The sequence below is a fragment of the Cricetulus griseus genome, chromosome 4, assembly GCF_003668045.3.
Source record: "Cricetulus griseus strain 17A/GY chromosome 4, alternate assembly CriGri-PICRH-1.0, whole genome shotgun sequence".
In the NCBI taxonomy this organism is placed as follows: domain Eukaryota; kingdom Metazoa; phylum Chordata; class Mammalia; order Rodentia; family Cricetidae; genus Cricetulus; species Cricetulus griseus.
In genome coordinates, this window is record NC_048597.1 from 75,633,469 (window position 1) to 75,653,248 (window position 19,780).

A 19,780-nucleotide genomic window follows, 5' to 3' on the forward strand; every position below is an offset into this window, starting at 1 on the left:
ATGCAGGTGGGTTGGGGACAGCAGAAAAGCTCCAATAGGACCAACATGCAGCAAAGTCTATAGAGCACCCAGCAGGCCATTCACCCACCAAGGCAGCACAGCTCACTTTTGGGGATGATTGGGGGGGCCATCCAGGGACACTGTCTATGGGACCATTAATAGGCCCACAGGCCAGTCCTCGGGGTTCCCGGAGGCTGCCCAGCCTGGGGAATTTCCCATGAGCACCAGTCCCTGGCTTCCCTAATTTAAGGGACATGAAACACTGAACCAAGTGGCTTCGCACAGAGCAGCCTGGAGTGTAAGAGGCCTGGTATGTGGCACAGCCCTCTAGCCTCTGAGCCATGTTGTCACCTGGATACTGTCTAACTAAAGCACAGTAAGGGTGAACGGATAAACTCCTTCTAGACACTTTTCATGAGAATGCACAACAGCCCATGGGCAACAGGGACCTCTGATGACCACTGAGCCACAAGGCCACAGGCTGCCCATGTTGACCCATCCACTGAAACCCACTTGGGCACACGGCTAGCTGACACTCACTGGCATCTCGCTCTGTAGAGGGTGTTGTCCTCAAGCTTGCAGGCAGCACAGTCCCCTCTGGTCTGTTCCCATTTCAATCAGGAGCCAGGGCAGATAGCCTGTCACTCTGTCACTTCTCCAGCCCAGTTTCTTAGATCCCCAAGTTTTCACACCCCCAAATCAACCAGGTGAGAGTGGGGGGATGGAGCGACTCCAGGAAGCAACTAGAAAAACAGGACCACAGAATGCCTCTGATGTGCATGAAGTTTGTTGATTTTTTTTTCTCCTTTTAGTTCAAAATAAAAAATATATATATAGCAGGCTCTCAGGTATATAAACTGATAATATTAAAAAATACAAAGTTCACCTTTACAAAAACAAAACAAAACAAGGAAACCACGCACACACAATTCCATTTAACAGTGAAGCCCAACAGCTTACCCCAAAATAATTTCCGCACTGCCATGGAGGCCATTTAGCAATAGGGGTAGCCACTCAGGATTAGGGGGTGGGGGAACAATCCATAATTGAGTGACTCCCACATAGTCCTCTCATATGACTTAAGCTAGAAGTTAACTCTAAAGGGACTGAGGAACACAGGAAGCCAGAGGCGCATCAGAAATGATGTATAGGTAGGTATACCATGTTTATTTTAATACACCTCATTAGTTTGGCTAGGAAAAAATAACCGTCTCGCTGTCCCAACTTACAGCAGCCTCGTGCGTGTTATCGACGAAAATGTCATTCAAGAGATTTAAAAAAAAAAAAAAAAAAAAAAAGGAAAGAAAAAAGCTAGGCAGAGAATAAAAAGAAAAAGCTTAATCACTTTATGGTGTAAAAAAAAAGAAAAGGAAAAAGAAGTTCCACGTAAGGCCGTCTGGAAGGTCCTAGGCAGAGTCAATCGAGGTGGTGGCTTCCAGGCCCGTAGGCATCTCCTAGCTGTTCAGCTTCCTTGCCTAGAACCAGCGGGCAGCATCCCAGGCAGGCTCCGGGTGTCCTCTTCGAAAAGCACCTGTGCCCACGGGCAGAATCCTGGGCAGTGGCCAACATCAGCCACCACTCAAGGGTCAGTCCTTCAGGACAGCCCTCTTCTGCCACCCACTTCAGTCTTTCTGTTTCTTGTGGTGGGTTTTTTGTTGTTGTTGGGGTTTTTTTTGTTTTGGTTTTTTTTTTTTATTTTTTTTTTATTTTTTTTTTTGTTATTTTTTGTGGTTTTGTTTTCGCTCTCTGTGACAAGGAAGCTTTCTCACTGTCTCTCCGAGTGCTACAGTACTTGCTTTGATGTCACACTGAACAAACGGACACTGTCTCTTTGTCCTCAGACACAGTTTTTCACGGAGGAGAACAAAGACCGCACGCACATTGGCAATGAAGCACCATACATAGTATGTTCAGGAATGTCACACGCCACGTACATCCGTGTCCCGGGAGAGGGCAGCCGGCTCATCTCACCTCACATCTGTGGGAAGAGAGAATGAGTTGAGGTTATGACCAGACAGAAAACACCAGGGCCACTTGGCCCCACACAACTTATGTCTTAAGATATGAACTTTGATGTGTAATTTAAAAAAATCAAATTTTCACGATTAAGAATTGGGACTAGGCTGGTTGCATTTCACAGAAGAACCCATGCTCCCATTGCACAGATGGAGAAACTGAGGCATAGAAAGTTTCTTTTGCCCTTTTTTCTTATCTTTCTTCCAGCCTAAGGCTTGTGCCACTAGAGGTCTGATAGACATTTTGGGCCATGAAGCAACTCAACTGAGAAAACAGATGCCACCAGCCACACTGTGTGTGTGTGTGTGTGTGTGTGTGTGTGTGTGTGTGTGTGTGTGTGTGTGTGTCTGTCTGTCTGTCTGTCTGTCTGTCTGTCTGTCTATCTGGTGGTGCTGGTGAACAAACACTTGCTATCATAGAGCTATACCCCCCAGTTCCATTATGAGCCAACAATGCCTCCATTCCCAGTCTGGAGACAGGTTGCCAGCAGGACACAGGCAGTCATGGGAACACCTGCCTCTCGTTTGGAGAGGGTCTCTGTCAGCAGCAGGCCCATCAGAGCCACATGGAACAACCCCAAGGACCTGCTCGAGGAGACACATGCCCAAAGCAGGCATCTCCAGCCACACTCCTGTGGGAGCCAGGGCTCTCAGACACCCTATCTCTGAGGACTCTCTTGCCCAGAATAACTGTTTGTCTTGGATGCCCCTAAGTTCCATGTGCCAGGAGGAAGGGCTCAGCCAGACAGGCTCCAGTCTTCTGGGCCAGACAAGCTGACACTCAGGACAGGCCTGGGAAATGACATGCCTCACCTACATTCCCTACACTTCCGGGGGGGGGGTGCACCCGTCACAGGGTGGGTTTGGAACGAGCATTCCTAAGAGGTTCTATGGCCCTTCTTTATCCAACCTGACTCTTCCAGCTTGGAATATGACAGCGCTAGCAACCACCATGGGTCCCAAGAGTCATTTTGAAGACAGACTGTAAAGTGCCAAATAGAAAGGACCACCAATGACACCTGTTGTGGCTTCCCCTCCTGGTCTCACACAGATTGATGTCTACCTCCTTTTCCCAGGCTGCCACTGGTTTCAAAAGTCAACTGCCCCGTCCACTTAAAGCTCTTCAGATCCACACAGCCTCTACAAGCCTCACCTGTCACCTGTAAAAGCCTCAGTCCTTTCACCTGCCAGTGCAGTAGGCCACCTCTTCCCAGGGAACTCCAGCAGAACCATCAGAGCCCTCCACCCTTCCCACCTCGGGGCACTTAGGTGCCTGACCAATGACCAAAGAGAAGGGCAAAGCTGCAGCTGCGAGGAGACCCGGCCCAGCAGCCCCAGAAGCACATAGAGCCTTGAGCCAATCAGGGCCCACGGAAGCTGATTCGTTGACGTGATTGTGTCCCAGCCCTGCGAGGGAGTCCCCCAGCACACCCAGCGGGCAGGGCCTACCTGGTTGGCCGCCTTAGGTGGGTTTTAACCTTTTTCTTTTCCGCTTTTTACCTGATTCCCTACGCCTTCCTGTCAAGGAAAGGGCAGGGAAGGTGAGTGGCCTCCTGAGGGCCTGGGGTGGGAAGCCACGGCAATAAATACTAGAGTTGTTTATCTTTCAAAAAGAAAGCCTGATCCACCCTGGTGCATACACTTCCGGGTCTTTCTCTGCACCTGGACTGCCTGAACGCTGGCAATGTACAGATATGCTGGGCAGGATGAAGGTCAAGACCCTGGGCAGCAGGGCACTGTCTGAGTCCAGTGTCTATTGTCCCACCTAGATGTGGCACTCCGAAGGCACAGCTTACCTGACTCTAGCTCTGCAAGCCAGGGTGGACGGCTGAGAAATCTAGGCCTGCTGCCTTGCACAGAGGAAGCAACTCTCCCATCACTCTGTGATTGACTTGGCTAGAGCCCACATCCCTCAGGACCCACACATAACAAACGAGCAGTGCCGGCCACTCACCAGTCTCCTCCTCCCGATGGTCTGGGTTCAGGTTGGAGGTCGCACATGCACACTCCAGGTGTTCCTCTAACCTCACCTGGACCTCTTTCAATTTTGGCTTCTTCCTGACATACTCCACTTTGGCCACCTGCCAAGGGAAAAAAGCCAGTGTCAACACCATGTGCCTGAGGGGGACCTGCCAGGCTCACCCCAAACTGGGACTCAGATTTCTAACCTCCCCAAGGCATCTTCCCTTTAGTTCAGGCTTGTTTCCATTCGAAATAAACCCCAATGATGCTAGGCCTACAGCTGCCATCCCAGCACTCAGTTCAAGGCCAGCCTGGGATACACAGCAGGGGATATGGCTCAGTTAGCAGAGTGCTTGCCTAGCATCCACAAAGCCCTGAGTTCCACCCCCCAGCACCACATGAACTGAATGAATGTGACAGCAGGAGCCTGTAATCCCAGGACTCAGGACACAGAGGCAGGAGGATCAGGAACTTAAGGTCATCTTTGGCAACAGAGTGCTGAGGCCAGCTTGGACTAAAGAGACTCCTAAGCGCCCAAAATGAAGGACATCAGCAAAGAAAAGATGAACTGGGCACAGGGTGGCAGAGCACAGGACTGCTCTGGTGTGTGTGCTGTCAGTAAAGAAAATGGAACCTCAGACAGGGACGGCCACCTTGCAGCTACAAAACTTGCAGAGGGAGGGACCTCGCTCAGAGAGTCATTTCCCACTCAATCCAGAGTCCCTGGAGACACACCAACACAACAGGTACCAAAAGTTCATATTAGACTCTAGAATCCCAGGCAAATCCTTCCATGGTCCTGGCCAGATGCTGACCACTACAGCCTGTCATTCTCAGGGCAGCACTGTCATGAATGCTCCACCCACACACAGATACAGATATGAGTGGTGTACACAGCTCCCAACACAGGAATGCAACTCCATACTCCCTCACCATGCTCATAGAGCAGTTGTTTGACGCCCCCCCCCCCACACACACACATATACACGCCATCAAGAGCTGCACCAGGAGGCAGCTTTGGGCCACATACCCTGCTCTATTCCAGCATGAGGTTGCGTTAGGGAATGCTCCAGGCCACCTCCCTCAGAGTCCAGACACCCTCAGAGTCCAGCATTCATTTAACCCGCCTGGCCAGCCAGTGAGGAGGCAGGATTGTCACCTCCATGGATAGAAAAGAAAACTCAGGCACAGTAAGCTCTCTCCTGAGGTGACCCGGGGAGCATAATTGGCGGTTTGTCCCAACCTTGATGGCACCTGGGACATGTGCCACTTCCCAACCCTGTATACAATCAGTGACAAATCTGTGTCCACCTCCCAGAACAGCCCTAAGGGAGTTCTACCTCCCATCTCACCATACACTGGGGAAACTGAGGCTATAACAGGGCTGAACCCACCCTGGGCAGCCTACAGCTCTTAGAGGTGGCAGCTTCTTGGGCGTTCAATGGTGGGGACAAAGCCTGGCCCACCCAGAGTGACTGAGAGAATTTGGGTAGGGGAACATTTTCCATTGCTCTCCTAAGGGTATTGAAGCCCAGGAGCCAAGAGGACTGGATGCAGGGGTCAGCCCTGCATCCAGGCCAAGGAACTGCTCAGAGCTCTGGGGACCAGACTCTGCTGTGGCTACCACCTTGGCTACATTAATGGTTAACATGGGTGCAAAGGGTGCCAGGTGCCCGGCGGGCGTGTGAAGTAGTGTGGGTGCCTCAGGTGTGAACACAGTCTGCCAAGTATGAGCTCAGCATGTAGGGCGTGGGGCCAGGGGTCAGGGGTCAAGGGCCAGCCCAGGAGGTTTCGCTACGTCAAGAGGTGGGAGGGACGACTAGGGACAGTGAGGGCAGGGGCATCTGAGATGTAGTTGAGCCATGCTGTCCAGATACCTACAATCTGACCGATGAAATGTGGGCAGTAGTCACAACCACCCAGGTAGCTCTCCAAAGAGCAAGGTCACCTCTGTAGAGGCACTCAAAAGTCAGGTGGGTATGGTGGGGCAGGCCTGGAATCCCAGCACTCAGTAGGCTGAGGCAGGAGGATTGCTGCAAGTTCAAGTCCAGCCTGAGCTACATACTGAGTTCCAGGCAAGTCTGGCTACAGAGCAAGACAATGTATCCAAAGAAACAAAAACCAACAACAAGCAACAAACAAATAAAAGACACAACATTAAAGAATCACCTAGACATGGGACAGGGCCACCTTACAGGAGCTAGCTTCAACAGAAATCAATATTCATACAAAGCTTCTTACTAAAATGAGCCCCCAAGTTGTGTTCAGGAAGTCAGCATGTCCCCAGAGGCACTGCAACCCCCGGGTCCTAAGCTCAGAAATGTGGTCTCACACGCTACCCCAGAGAACTGAAGGACAACGCTTGTCCCTCCCCTGAAGGGCCCTGGGGTGGGTTGGGGAGGAGCAAGTTCTCCCAAAGGAAAAACATCAGCCAGTCCCCAGAGGAGCTATAGGAGGTGTCACTGTAATATACCCCTGCCACAGTCCCCAACCTCCAGAGATGTCTACAGTCCTTGATGATCCAGCAAACTTCAAGTGTGCCCAGCTAAACCCAGGCCTGAGAGAGACCCTGGCCACAGACACCACCAGGTGGGTGCTCTGCCCTTCCTACCACCACTTCTGTGATGGGGAACAGATAGGCCTGAACCCAGGTGTCAGAGGGGCTTTGGCCTGGTCTTAGCTATAGTCCTCCAGCCTGACTAGACCCTTAGCTTTTCCCCATGGGGCTGAGACCAGACCCTGGCTGCAGGGCAGGTACAACCTTCCCCTCTGAGCCTAGGGATCCTCTGCATGAGGGGCAACTGATGAGCCGCTCCAGCTGGGGAGCCCCCTTTCTCCCAGACAGGCCCATGTTTACCAGACAAAAACAAACAGTGGTTTATGGGAGCACCTGTGCTGGGAATGCAAAGATTCCAGCCGCTCTGCCACCTCTGTCTGGCCAGGAAATGGCTACATGCCTCCCCCCCCACCCAAAGAACATGTTATGAATACTAAATTTTCAAAACTGCCTCCTTGAAAGTATAAAGGGAGATGGTAAAGTCCCAGGAGCCTCACACAATCCACAGCTCCCTCAAGTTCAACACAGAGTGTCACCTGGCCAGGCTACTGTCTGAGCATTGTTCCCCCTGGGGGGCTTGTTCTGACTGCTCTCAAGCCTCAGGACAGTGTCATCTATGAGAAAAGCCACTGTTGATTTTGAGCTGATCCTGGAGCACAGTCCGTCCTGCAGGTCAACTGCACAGACTCTATGACAGCCTGTTTTAATAGAGGAGAAACTGAGCACAGCCAAGCGGACTACTTGCCTAGGTCCCTCCACACTCGTTTCTGCTTTCTAATAGCCTGGACTTAAAAGGAGTCAGGTCCTGAGGCCACACAGCCCCAGAGACCAGGGGCCTTCCCAGGCCAATCCTCTAACTTGACCAAGAGGGTGTTATGCTCTGGCCCCCCAAGTATCCCACGGACATCCACTGGGGAGGGAAGCTGGTGCCATGCCTCAAAGGCAAGGGGAAAGACCCCTGTCCCACCGGGCTGAGGGCCCCACACACAGCAGTTGAAAGGAAGAGACTCACAGCTTGGGTGTCAAGTACACCTGGGGTGTCTTCTGCCATGCTGTCCCAGCTACTTCAGACCCCAAGCTCCTCACCAGACAGAGCCCAGCTGGGACCCTCCCTAGAACACAACTCCAAACCTTACCCAAGTTGGGGTACCTTCCTTCTAGAAGCCCGGAGTCTGACCCAGGAGAGCCCTGAGCATGAGAATGAACCTCCCTACACAGCTCAGCAGCCAGGGCAAACAACAGTTCAGAGCTGACCTGGCCCTTTGGCAGTTACAACCCCTAACCTCTTGGCAACCTCACCCCTGACCCCTTGGCAGCCCCATATAATGTAGACAGGAGAGGCCTCCCCTCTGTCCAGGTCAAACACCTCAGGGAGCTCCATGAGCCTGGCCTATGCTCACCATGCAGACCCACAGAGCATCCTTCTTCAGCCTCCACAGCAAGGTCTGGAGAACACAGCTAGCACATGGGGTCAGGCTGAGCACAACAGGCAGGGCCCAGGAGGCCAAAGAGGTGAGGTACCAGGCTGCTCAGATGTCATCCCAGCCAGCACTTAGGAGGCTACAGTAGGAGTTCAAGGCCTGCCTAGGCTACAGAGTAAGTTCAAAGCCAGCCTGAGTAACTTAACTTAGACCTGTCTTACAACAAAAACTAGAGAGTTGGGGGCTTGGCTTAGTGGTACCTTCCTAGAATTCCCCAGTGAGGGGCTGGGGTGTAGCTCAGTGGTAAATGTTCACCTATAATGAGAAGTCCTGGGTTTAATCCATAGCACCACAAGGAAGTGAAAACACACACTGGAACCAGGGTTGGTGGCACGTATCATATGGAGTAGATATGGCTACTGTGAACCTCATCATCAGCCCCACCCCTGCTGACCCTAAGTCTGGAACTTTTGAGCTCATCTCCCTCCATCCAGGTCAACACCAGCCTCCACTCCAAATGCTGCAGAACTGGCAGCCACAGTGGAGCTCCTGTTCCGCTGACCTTCTGTCCCTTCTGCCAGAGCCTACAGTATCTGGGGCTGGATGTCCCCTCCCAGCCCTAGATGGGTGGCAGTGGTGGTACATGTGGGTAGGTGCTTAGGAGGGAGTAAAGGAGACTAGACTGGTCCCTTTCAAATGGCCAGGACCTTACTGGGCAAATGAGCCCCAGGGGGTAAAGGCACAATCCCCACAGAGCACAGAGAAGGAGTCACCAATCCCAGTGGGCAGCAGTGTCAGTGGAAATGGACAGTCCTTGTCCCAGGGGCCAGAGCTTCTGAAAACCTCCAAGTCAAAACCCACACACACATCGTCACACTACTCACCCTTCAAGCATGTCTCCAGCATGGAAAAACTATCCCTAAACTCACATTGTCATAGTTCACTCTTGTAATCCCACCAGTCAGGAGGTTGAGGAGGTTTAACACCAGCCTGGGCTACACAGTTCTAAGCCAGCCTAGACTACACAAGTCCATCAGGACAGACAGGCAGGCAAGGAATGAAGCCAGACCTACCCTGGATCAAACCTATCACCTGTACCCAAAAGAACAAGATGACAGCTTTTCAGACTCCTCAATACACCATCAGTGGGGACCCTGAGGCCCAAGGAAAGGCTGAGCCTGGTCCAGGTCACATGGGCTACCAGGGTGCTTGAGTCAACCATGGTAGCATGGCACTGCTGGTAGCCAGCATCCTGTCCAACCTCTGAGGGTGGCTAGCAAACCCAGACAGCACCCCAGACAAGTCCATGGGACCCAGGGAAGAGTTCAGGGCTTTTGATGGGGTGTCTGGTCCTGAAGATGCCTGCAATGATATGTGGGGTTTACTCAGCCTAGCCCTGAAACTCTAAAGAAACCAAATAACAGCCAATAAAGTCAGTCTCAACTACAGGTGCCCAAGTTGTGGGTCACAAATAAGCTAATGAACACAGGTCCTTACCAAGAAAGATGCTCTCCTGGCATCTCCCTACCACTGGGGCCAAGGGTCACGGCAGGGTTGGGGGTTGAGATGGATTTACTAGGGTGGAAGAATGGGATCTGAAATCCTCATGCATAATTCTGGGGACCCTTCACCCAAGAAAAGTAGCCTAGCTATAGAAGCCTGACTGTGTCAGAAGCAGATGTTATCCTCAGAGGCACTCTAGTCCTTCAGCTGTCTAGAGTCTTTTGTGACGCCTCAGCCACCCAAATGGTCACACGTTCAGCAAAAGGGCCTTAACCAGGCAGAGTCAGTTTTCAGACTACAGAGAAGCCTAATGGTGGCGGGTGTCTGCCACAACATGAGGAACTGTATTAAAAGGTCATGGCATTAGATGAAGGTTGAGAACCACTGTCCTAGAGTGTCTGACTGATGGAACACAAAGGGCTCCAGCCTTGGCAACACAGACAACCAGCCTTCAACCATGTTCTCAGACTCATGCCAGAAGAGAGACCAAACCCCTATGTCTTGAAACCCTCCCTCATCCTGTGAGGAGGCCAACAACTGAGCCCCAGGAGGACAGAGGGACATGCAAGTTGAGAGGAGAACAGACCCAAGTTCCATCATCATCTATAAAGATAATGACCACACATGCAAACCATGGGCCCCCAAATACCTGTCATGATGACATGTGGCTATCTCCTCTGAATTAAAACATTCCCTCCTAGGGGGAGCTAGTAAGACCCAGGAAGCTAATGAAACAAGCTCAGAAAGTTAAGAGTCACAAGAACCCCTCCACACACCATATGAGCAGTAATGATTGCTGGGGATTGGAGACTCTACAGGAGAAAGCTCTAGGGATGTGGACATCTCCAGTCATCACCAATGCCAGGGCGGGCTTTCCTGTGCTACAGTCACCCACACTTCTGTAAGGAGTCAAAATAGCCTCCTTGGCTCAGAAAGCTGGACTTGGGTAGACTATCTTCTTTGGTCGGCCATTAGTGCTCAACCCAGATGCTGCCCTATCTAGGATAAAGAGACATTCGTTCACAACTCCTCAATGACAGAAGCACACTGTGACCACTGAATGTCCCAGTCACTCCTGAAAACCACTGAAGCCAGCTCTCTGGCTTGTACAGAGCTGTGTGCTAACAACCTTAAGTCATATGCCCCACCCCCCTCAAACTATCCCACCAGCCCAAGAGCATCTTGCAAGGCTGAAGACCAGAAAGAGCAGGGAGGGCTTACCTTGACACTGCGGTGGTGAACCCTTGAGGGCTGGCACTTGACGCTGCTGGTATTGCAGCAGCCGGTGCAGCGCTTCACCTCCACACATGGAGGCCAAATCAGGAAGTTGGCCGATGTGGGGTCAACCTGGCTCCGAGGTATCTCGTAAATGACCGTCCTGGTCTTGCAAACTGCAGGAATGGCTTCCTCTACAAAAGCAAGAGTACTATGAATGAGGGGACCCAGAAATCTACCAGTAGCACACAAACATGATCTCTGCTCTCCCCACCCAACCCAGAGATGCCCACCTAGGCTGGTCCTGGGCAGGATGCATCCCTGTGGCAGCCTCCAGTATGAAAGAACATGCTGGTTGCCAATAGGCTCCTGAATGTACAAGGCTGAAACTCTTATCAAAACTACAGACATAGTTCAAGGCCAACCTGGGCAACTTAAGGAGGTCTTGTCTCAAAAGTGAAGAGGGCTAAGAAAATGGCTCAGTGGCATAACATTTGCCTAGAACCACCCACCCCCCATCACCACCACTGTAAGGGGCTGGGGTGTGGATCAAAGGTAGAGCATCTGCCTAGAATCCCCCAGTGAGGGGTTGGGATGTGATTCAGTGGTAGAACACCTGCCTAGAATCTCCCAGTGAGGGGCTGGGGTGTGACTCAGTGGTAGAGCACTTACCTAGCATACACAAGGCCTTGGTTCTTTCCCTGTTACCCTTCTATTTGCTTTTGCAGACCAAGAAGTGAAACAGCAGAAGAGCAGCTCAACCCCAGTCCCCACATAGGCCAGAGCTGGGGACATGGTCATGAAAACCAGCAAAACTACACTTATTTGTCTCCCAAGGAGGAGGCAGCTATTTCCTGCCCTGCTCTAATCACATAGGTGAACACAGCCAGTCTGGGGCCATCTGCTTGCCAGGTGTGCACAGTAGACAAGAAATCCCCTCAGGACCCTGGGACACACACCCTTCTCTTCCTCAAGCAATCCTCATTAACCTATTGAACTCTAGCCCCCATTAGTCACTATATAATAGCTGCCTGGTATTGTCCAGCTCTAGGACTAGCTAATGTGGGAAGGCGCAGCTGAGGTACCAGGAAGCCTCTGGGGCCTACCTACTGACTCTCCCTGCTGCCCTATCAACACCGAAGGGTTCCTCAACCCTAGATTCGGAGCTGGGGCCATATTCTTCAGGGTAGAAGAGACTCAGGCCAGCTAACCAACAGGAATGAACCATACCTACAAAACACAAGGGATATGCATACCCACAGAGGCTAACACACCCAGGAGGAGCTACACAGGTGTCTACAGACTCCCTGGAGGGGCGGGGGGGGAGTGTGAAAGGAAAGCATGAATGAACAAAGATGGGGACCAGATTTCTCCTTGACCTAGCGGGGTGGGGGTGGGAGGTGTCCTGCATTGTCTTTCTGGATTATGAGTCCCAAGGCCCCAAACACTGAGCCAGGCACACTGGGCAACTGGGCTTGGCCCCTTTACATCTCTCAGCACAGATCTTGTATTCTTCTAAGTGAATCCCATGCATAGGCCTTTAGCCCCCTATGTAGCTTGCAGACAGTTTCCTGGCCCCTACCCCAGCTCAGCTGGGAGTAGAGATTCTATTCTCATCTCTGCTAGCCAATGAGGCACTGGGAAAATCCACCTTCTTACTGATAACTAAATCTCAGAGAGAGATCCACTTGCCCAGGGTCAGTCACATAGCAGCCAAACAGTTTGTAGACAGCACCCTTAGCTGAGCTGGGACTGGGTGGGTCACACTTGCAACCCCACCCCAGGAGCAGAATGCATTGGTCTTGAGAGAATCTAGTTTTTCCCAGAACAAGGGCCAGATGGAACCCTAGAGACAATGGTGAATGAGGAGGGGGCACTGGAAGAGGTGTCCAGCATATCCAGGCTGCACCCAGCTCTGCAGCTGAAGCCCAGGAGCATGCTAGAGCTCTATCAGGAACTGGAAATTAAGCTTGGCTACGTTTTCCAACGAAGCCTCCTTGTAGACAGGCCCTGACAAGACCGGGCACTTAAGGAATTTATAATGTTCCCCTCCTGGAAACTCTTGGCCCAGGCACAAGACTGCAGAAGGGCAGGCAGGAGACACTCTACAGAGGAGAAAGAGGACGGCCTCCTCCATGGGGAAGGCAGGAGTCCAGCAAAGCCTTTGTTTGGTGGAGGGATAGGTGGCTATGCCTGAAGCCTCTGAATTAGCAGGAAGCATTCATAGCTCCAGCAGTGACCTGTCCCCTTCCAGCTGCTGGACACCCTCACATGCTCACCAATACTTCTCTTCCTGCGAATAGGCACAGGCCGCTTCTCGGGCACATGCTTAATGGCGTGGGACCTGTGGGCTCTCAGGCTTGTCTCCAAGGCATCCTCAGTCCCTACAAGTGGAGAGAAGAATATGGTAACCAGTGCCCACACCTATGTGCCATACCCTTGAGACCTGAACAGCTGAGGCTTACACAGCAGCCTGCAGAGCAAAAGGACAAGGCGCAGTGGCTCAGTCTCCAACCCCAGACCCTCTGATCCTATATGGTTTCCAGTGTGCATCTCCACTAGAACTCCCTATCTTGTCAATATGCATGTCTCAAAAATGCAGCTCTCCTGTGAAAATCAGAGGTCCTTCCAGGAAGGCATTCAGGTACTCTCCCTTACCATGTGACCTCTGAAGGGAACCCTTGGAGGGCAGCACCGGGTCAGGCAGGTCCCAAGGCCACCCAGCTGGGCCCAGGTCTGTAGCACTACCCCTATCAGCTGAAGCAAAGATGGGAAGGGCGGAGGCCTCTCTCCTGCTGTTGTGAGCGCAGGGCCTCCCTCTTGTAAAGCAGGCTTTGATGAAGTGTCCTAACCTCTGAGGGGCATCGGAAGCAAACGCCAGACTGGGCTGCAAGCCAACCTCCACTGTTCCTGAAATAAGCCTGCTCTGAGGGCCAGAGGCCATGAGAAACAGCAAAGGGGTGCGGCTGCTAGGAGAGTAAGAAGTGAGGCGTGCAGTCACAGGCCTGGGGCTAGAGTCCTGGGGGCCCAGTGAATAAGGCCTACAGAAGGGAGTGGAGGAAAAGCCAGAGCTTGAAGGAGTGTTCACACATTGAGGGCCAGCAGGTGTCCAGCAAAGACAAGGCTACCCTGACCCACAGAATGGAGAACAGAGTTAAGATTAGCCCAGAGAACCCGCCCCTGAAACACACTGCCCCCAAATTTTTTGATTCCTGGGGACGGGAGGACATAGAGCTCCATTACATGCTGTGTAGACAGATCAGCCCCCAATATAATCTATACCTGGATTTCCCATTCTATACTATTCGGACTCCATGCAAAGCTCCCCCCCTCCTTCTTCCCAGGGGACATTCATATCTCCACTGGGTCCCAATATTTAGTGACATTCAGCCCAAGTGGAGAGCCCTCCTAGCAGGGGATACAAACCCCACCAGGTACCACACCATCCACAAACCAACAAGAGACATGCCAGCCTCTTCCACCCTGAGATGTCTACTACCCACACGTTTAAGATGAAAAGCAAAGACTCGCCTAAGGTGTGAATGTCAACGATGAATCCTAGCCCAAAAACTATATAAAATGACTCAATGTTCCAATGGCATGGATTTTTTTTTTTAAAGACCCAAAATAAGATCAGAACTGCTCATGCAGTAAAAATTTCCCATCAACCAACTGTTACAGAGAAGCATCTCTTCACCAAAAAAGTGACATGATGAGTCATGACCTAGTGATGACCATCCTGCCATGGCCAAACTAACAAGAGATGAATGGGCCATCCACTCACAGGGTCTGGGAGAGTGGGCAACAATGCCAAGTGTGGTCCTTGAGTGCCTTGTGCTTGCCTCAACATGCACACAGTAGGTGTCACTGACTTGGCATAGGCTAGGGCACTAGAATACAGAGATACTGAACAAGACAAGGACAAGTCAGATATGCATGTGGTGAATGAACCCCCTCCCTCAGGAGGTAGAGGAAGGAGGAACAAGAGTTCAAGGCCATCTCCAGATACAAAGTAAATGCAAAGCCAGACTGGGATACACAAGATCCAGTCTCATAAAAATAAAAATAAATAAAAATTTAAAAATCCAAACAAAAACACTGAAGAATGCAGGGACCCTCCAGGCCCAGTGCACAGTAGGCTCAATTCCCTAACACAAGTTCTCCTGACTGAACTTAATGCAGACAGAAACTCGGCCACAGAGCCTAGCCACAGCTCCTACTCAAGACAAGCCCAGATCAAGATAGTTGCCAGAGGTGGTGGCATTAACAGGAGAATCTGAAGTTCAAGGCCACCCTTCTCAGAAAACAAAAACCAAACAAAACAGCTGGAGATGTAGCTCAGCTGGAAGAGGGTCCAGAACACATAAGGCCCTGGTTCCACCCCCAGCACTACATTAAATAAACGGAAGTGGAGGCAGGAGAACACCCTTAGCAAAGTGAGGGAGTTCAAGGGCAGCCTAGGCTATGTGAGACCTATGTTAAAAAAGAAAACAACAGGTGGTCACAAGCTAATGGTTGATCCACTACTGTGACATCTTTGATGTGTGGCAAGTGAGTTCTTTGGGAGCTCGTGGATGTTATCCTGTGTGACACAGCAGAGCCTATCATGAATTAGTGGCTAAGCCCCTATCAGGTCAACCAAGTCATCTGCCTTTGTCCTATGCAGATGTCTCAGTGACAAATATCTGATGACTGCTGGAGGAAGGACAGACAGAGTCCACTAGCCCTGTTCTGGCTACAGTGTTATGAGTAGCCTGGGATGGGATGTTTATGTATCAGTTACTCAATGACCCATGGGCGCCTGGCCAGCGGCTCTAGAGAACAAAGCTCCCGTCACACACACACACACACACACACACACACACACACACACACACACACACACACACACACACAGAGCCAACCTGAACTTCTGAGCTGTAGTTCACAGCAAGGCTGGATGCCAGTCTCTGGACCCAAAAGCCACTTAGAGCTCCTTGACTCCACCATGGAATGCTCTGGGCTCAGGGACATTCTTGGCAATGTATTGGAATCCTGCCACCTCTGGAGCTGGGCCACACAGCTAAGGAGCTGCAAGGTTGGGAGGAGATGCCTTCAGGGTTTCCCCATCTGGAAAATGGGGATGCCGCCAGCCATGTGCCAATCACAAAGCTCCACCCTCTTGGATGAGGAGTTGGCTGGGGAGCCTGGGACACCCCTAAGCCTTTCTCTGCTTCCTGCAACCTAGATAGAGGGACATCAAGAATCCACCTGGAGAGGCCACCCTTAGGAACAACCCAGTGATGATTCCTTCCAGCTAACTCTAAAACTGACTGACCACCACAGCTGCCTGCAGCCTTCTGTAGCAGCCTGAGCCACAGAGCTCCTGAATGGGAATGAGGAGAGCCAACCAGCCACTCATGTCCAAAGACCAAAGACTAGACTCCAGTTAGTTTCTACACCAGAACAGGGGGATAGACAGCCCAGCAGCGAGACCCCATTTTGGGTTAATGTCACAAAGGGTCTTCCTTCCACTAGCAAGCTAGGAGGGTGGCAGAAGCCCACACACACACTTGGTTCTCATAAAGTTTCCCATGGAGACCCCCCAAGTGTCTGACAGGTGGACTGAGGAGGGTGTCTGTCCCCTGGGATACAGACAGACAGACAGACACAGACACAGACACAGACACAGACACACACACACACACACACACACACACACACACACACACACACCATATTACAGAAGCAATTTGAAACCTCCAGGGACTGCTTTTTCTTTTTGGACCCTCCTGAGGAGAAGGCCCCAACCCAGAAGCCTCCAGTCCCCCACTGGGCACATCAGCTTAACCTAACAGAACTACAGTGCTAAAAGCATTAATGGTGGGGGGTGGGGGAGGCGTGGCTGCAAAGAACAGCATAAGAATGGTCCCAGCAGAAAAGTGAATGGCCCATTTCCCCCAGTATCCACACAGCAGGAGGCCCAGCCATGGCTTAAGCAGGGCAGGAGAGCAGTCCACCGGTCTCCAAAGCCTTTGGGGACCAGCAAAAACTCCGAGAGTATTTCCCCAGTGACCCAAGCCAAGTCCTCCACATCAAGGGATCAGATCAAAACCCCCTGTCCCACTCTTGAGCTCCAAGTGAAACCCTAGGCCTGCCACTCCTGATAAGGATCAGGCCAAGGATTTCCTGGGTCAAGAAACTACTGAAACGGGGCCACCTTGTTAAAAAATGATTTTGGCATGCAACAAAAACAGTTCAGGCCTCTCCATCACCATAATTAGGTACAAATTTCCAAATGGTTAGACCATGTGATTTTACTTAATTCTCTCACCACTCCCCCCTTTTCTGAAAAGTTTACAAGGAGGGGGAAATCGTCACTTAGACTTCTTCACTTTAGCAACCTTTAGTTCCTCCTGACAAACTCATCGGGGCCTCCTTTTTTTTTAAAAAAAAAAAAAGCTGGTAAATTTTATCCTAGTGCTTCAAAAAGAATACCCAGGCCAAGCGTTCATTCTGAAAAGGTTGTCACAAAAGACAGAGGAGACCTTGTCCTCCAACACACAGTGTGCCTCTCCCACCCCCATCCAAGACCCTTTATTTTAGCTCTTGTGGATCCCAGTCTAATCCAATCCTACATTTACAATTTGTTTTCTGCAGTGGCTTGGCTCTAGCCCGAGGCGGGAAGCCCCCAAAATAGCCCCAAGCGCATGTGTCCCAGGCGCCTTTTTAACAGGATGATGTTGAGAAAAACACCGGCCTCCTGTGGCCACCACAGGGACCCAGCCCGGGGCAATCAAGGCACCAGTGAGAGTTTACAAAAGGCCGGGACCAGCCAGCTCAAGCGCTATGGGGGCCCTCGCCAGGCGGGAGACCTGCTAGAGCCGCGCGCCCTGCGGGCCAGCTCCCGCGCTCCAGGGCCAGAGGCGGCGGTTGACCCGCACACCTGGCAGGGTCTTTTCGGCACACTCTAAAGCTGAACTTTCAGGGACACACCCGCTGCGTTTCCCTTAAATGCAAAAACAACCCCCGGGCGAGCGAAGCAGTCCTCCGCTGCCGCTGGTAGAGAAAGTGGCGACTGCAGGAGAAACGCCTGACTCATACGCCTGGGCGTTTATGGCCGGCGAGTGGAGTCTGACCTTTCGGTGCGCTCCTGCGCAGCACCCGGCCCGGTCGAGCGCTGGGTACGGTTCCTCTCGCAGGCTGCCCGCCCCGCCGCCCGCGCCCTTCCCGCAGCCAGGGGCAGGGGCGCGATTTACCTACGGAGTCTATCTCCAAGAGTCGCTGGAGGTCCCGGATGCTGTGGATCTGACTTCGAGCCAGCCGCTCGATCAGCTCTCGGGGTATCTCGGCTTCCTGCAAGCAGACCACACAGTCAGGACGCGCCCAGGGGTTCCAGCCCGGTCTCAGGGGCCACGCAGCCCCGCCCGACCCCCGCCAAGCACTAGAACCAGAGGCTCGGGTGGGGCTAGATGGGACCCCCCCCAAGTCCTCCACCCTATTCCTGTCTGTCTGACCTTGGTTAAAAAAAAAAAAAAAAAAACACCCCAACACCGCCTTGACATGTTCAGACAAAAAGCACCCGCGCTCTGGCCCTCCCCAGGGTGTCTGGGGGCAGCCAGGGGCCCTAGGAGTTTCTGGTTTAATAGCTAAATCCACACGAAGAGAGGGTCGAAATGCGTCATGGATCCACGTCTGGAGTCACAGCAGCCCTAACACTTTAATCTGGCCTGAGGGTTCAATTTCACTCCCGGGAATCATGGGCCGAGCCCGCAGGGGAGAGGGTCTTCGAGCACCCCCCACACGCACGCGCGCGCGGTCGCCCCACCCGGCTCTGGCCCAGGCACGGCCCTAGCGCCGACTAGGACACCCAAATCCAGCGGGGTTTAGAGAGGCTTCAGGGAACTCAAGGGGTTAAATATCCACCTCGCGCTTCTCCGGTCTCTGCCCAGACCACCCCCACCGTTCAGCCTCCCCCACTCTCCCTCCCAGTTTTTTAAAGGGAGTCAGGGTCGCTGGGGGACTCAACCACGAAGTTCCCACGACAGGGGCTGTGGAAAGTCATTCATCACGGCAAAGCTCCCGGGATCTGGGGGGGTGGGGGGTGGTAGCGGTGGGAGGGCGCGGGCGCCTGGCCCGGCCCCATCTGCCTCGCTCAGCCACCTGTAAGCAGGCCCTGGGCGGGCGGAGACTGCTCCAGCCTCGCGTCCGACTGGGCTTGGGGACGGGAACTGGGGACTGCGGCTGGGCGCTGCCCACCCTGTCCAGTCCTGGGCTTCGGCCGCACCCTCCTCTACCTGCTTACTGCCCGCCCTAGTCCCCTCCCAGGGCACGGTCAGTTCACACACACCCCCTTTCCCGCTGCCCGCACCCCGTTACTGCATTGTCCGCTGCGTTTGGACTGCCCCTTCTGGAAAGGCACCCATAGCCCCCCGAAGTTTCTGCCCACTGGTTCACCTCGCGGCTCCCCCGTCCCTCTCCAAGGCGGAGCGACGCAACGCGCTGGAAACTCACCAGACACACTTGGGCATGGCAGAAAATAGAACCCAGTTGGGAATTTTTTTTTAAAATTACACCACCCTGGTAAAAAATCAAAATGCTCTTTGCAGGGCTTGAAACAGGTAGCCGAGGGGGGTGTGCGCAGAGGGAGCCAAGAAGGGACGGAGGCGCGGGGGTGGCACCCACCTCGGCCAGGGCATGGGCGAGGTATCCGCAGCCGAGAAGCAGCAGGCAAGCCCAGGTCCTCATCGCGTCCCGAGGCGCTGGAAGCTCGGCAGGGAGGCGAGGCCGCGGGGCGGGCGCTCCAGCCGGGCTCCTGTGGCGGCGAAATTCAGTACCATCCCTCAGGGAGCGCGGCCCGGAGGAGGGTGGCGCGGAGAGCAGGGAGCCTGCGGAGCGCGCCCGGCGCGAGCAGCGAGTGCGGAGCCAGCGAGGAGGAGGAGGAACAGAGTCGCGCCGGGAGCCTCCTGGGCCGCCGGGTAGGGGGTGGGGACGGAAGGGGCGGAGGGCGGGGGCTGGGCTTCTTCCTTGGTGCGTTCCCCGTGCTGGCCGCCGCCGCGCTCGCTCCCCGTCGCTGGCTTTAGGAGCGACCCGGCCGGTAAATCCGCATATTTGCTACCGTCAGCCCC

The 19,780-nt window shown here is 53.1% G+C and overlaps 1 protein-coding gene across 4 annotated transcripts; it reads right to left on the reverse strand.

Annotated features, from left to right (window-relative positions):
• Nucleotides 1-1,141: 1,141 nt before the first annotated feature.
• Nucleotides 1,142-19,540, reverse strand: Pdgfa (platelet derived growth factor subunit A). 4 transcript variants are annotated; one of them, XM_035444774.1, is made up of 6 exons: nucleotides 19,338-19,540; nucleotides 17,912-18,008; nucleotides 12,953-13,057; nucleotides 10,680-10,867; nucleotides 3,970-4,096; nucleotides 1,142-1,978 (listed from the first exon to the last, which is right to left on the reverse strand). In XM_035444774.1, exons 1-6 carry the CDS (start codon nucleotides 19,398-19,400, stop codon nucleotides 1,968-1,970), a joined length of 591 nt encoding a protein of 196 aa, XP_035300665.1. In that variant the 5' UTR covers nucleotides 19,401-19,540; the 3' UTR covers nucleotides 1,142-1,967. The 4 variants fall into 4 exon arrangements, with proteins under 4 accessions (XP_035300665.1, XP_035300664.1, XP_035300663.1 ...); XM_035444773.1 differs by lacking the exons at nucleotides 1,142-1,978; nucleotides 19,338-19,540 and adding exons at nucleotides 3,459-3,533; nucleotides 18,682-18,746; XM_035444772.1 differs by lacking the exons at nucleotides 1,142-1,978; nucleotides 19,338-19,540 and adding exons at nucleotides 3,459-3,533; nucleotides 18,170-18,468.
• Between the last annotated feature and the right edge of the window lie 240 nt (nucleotides 19,541-19,780).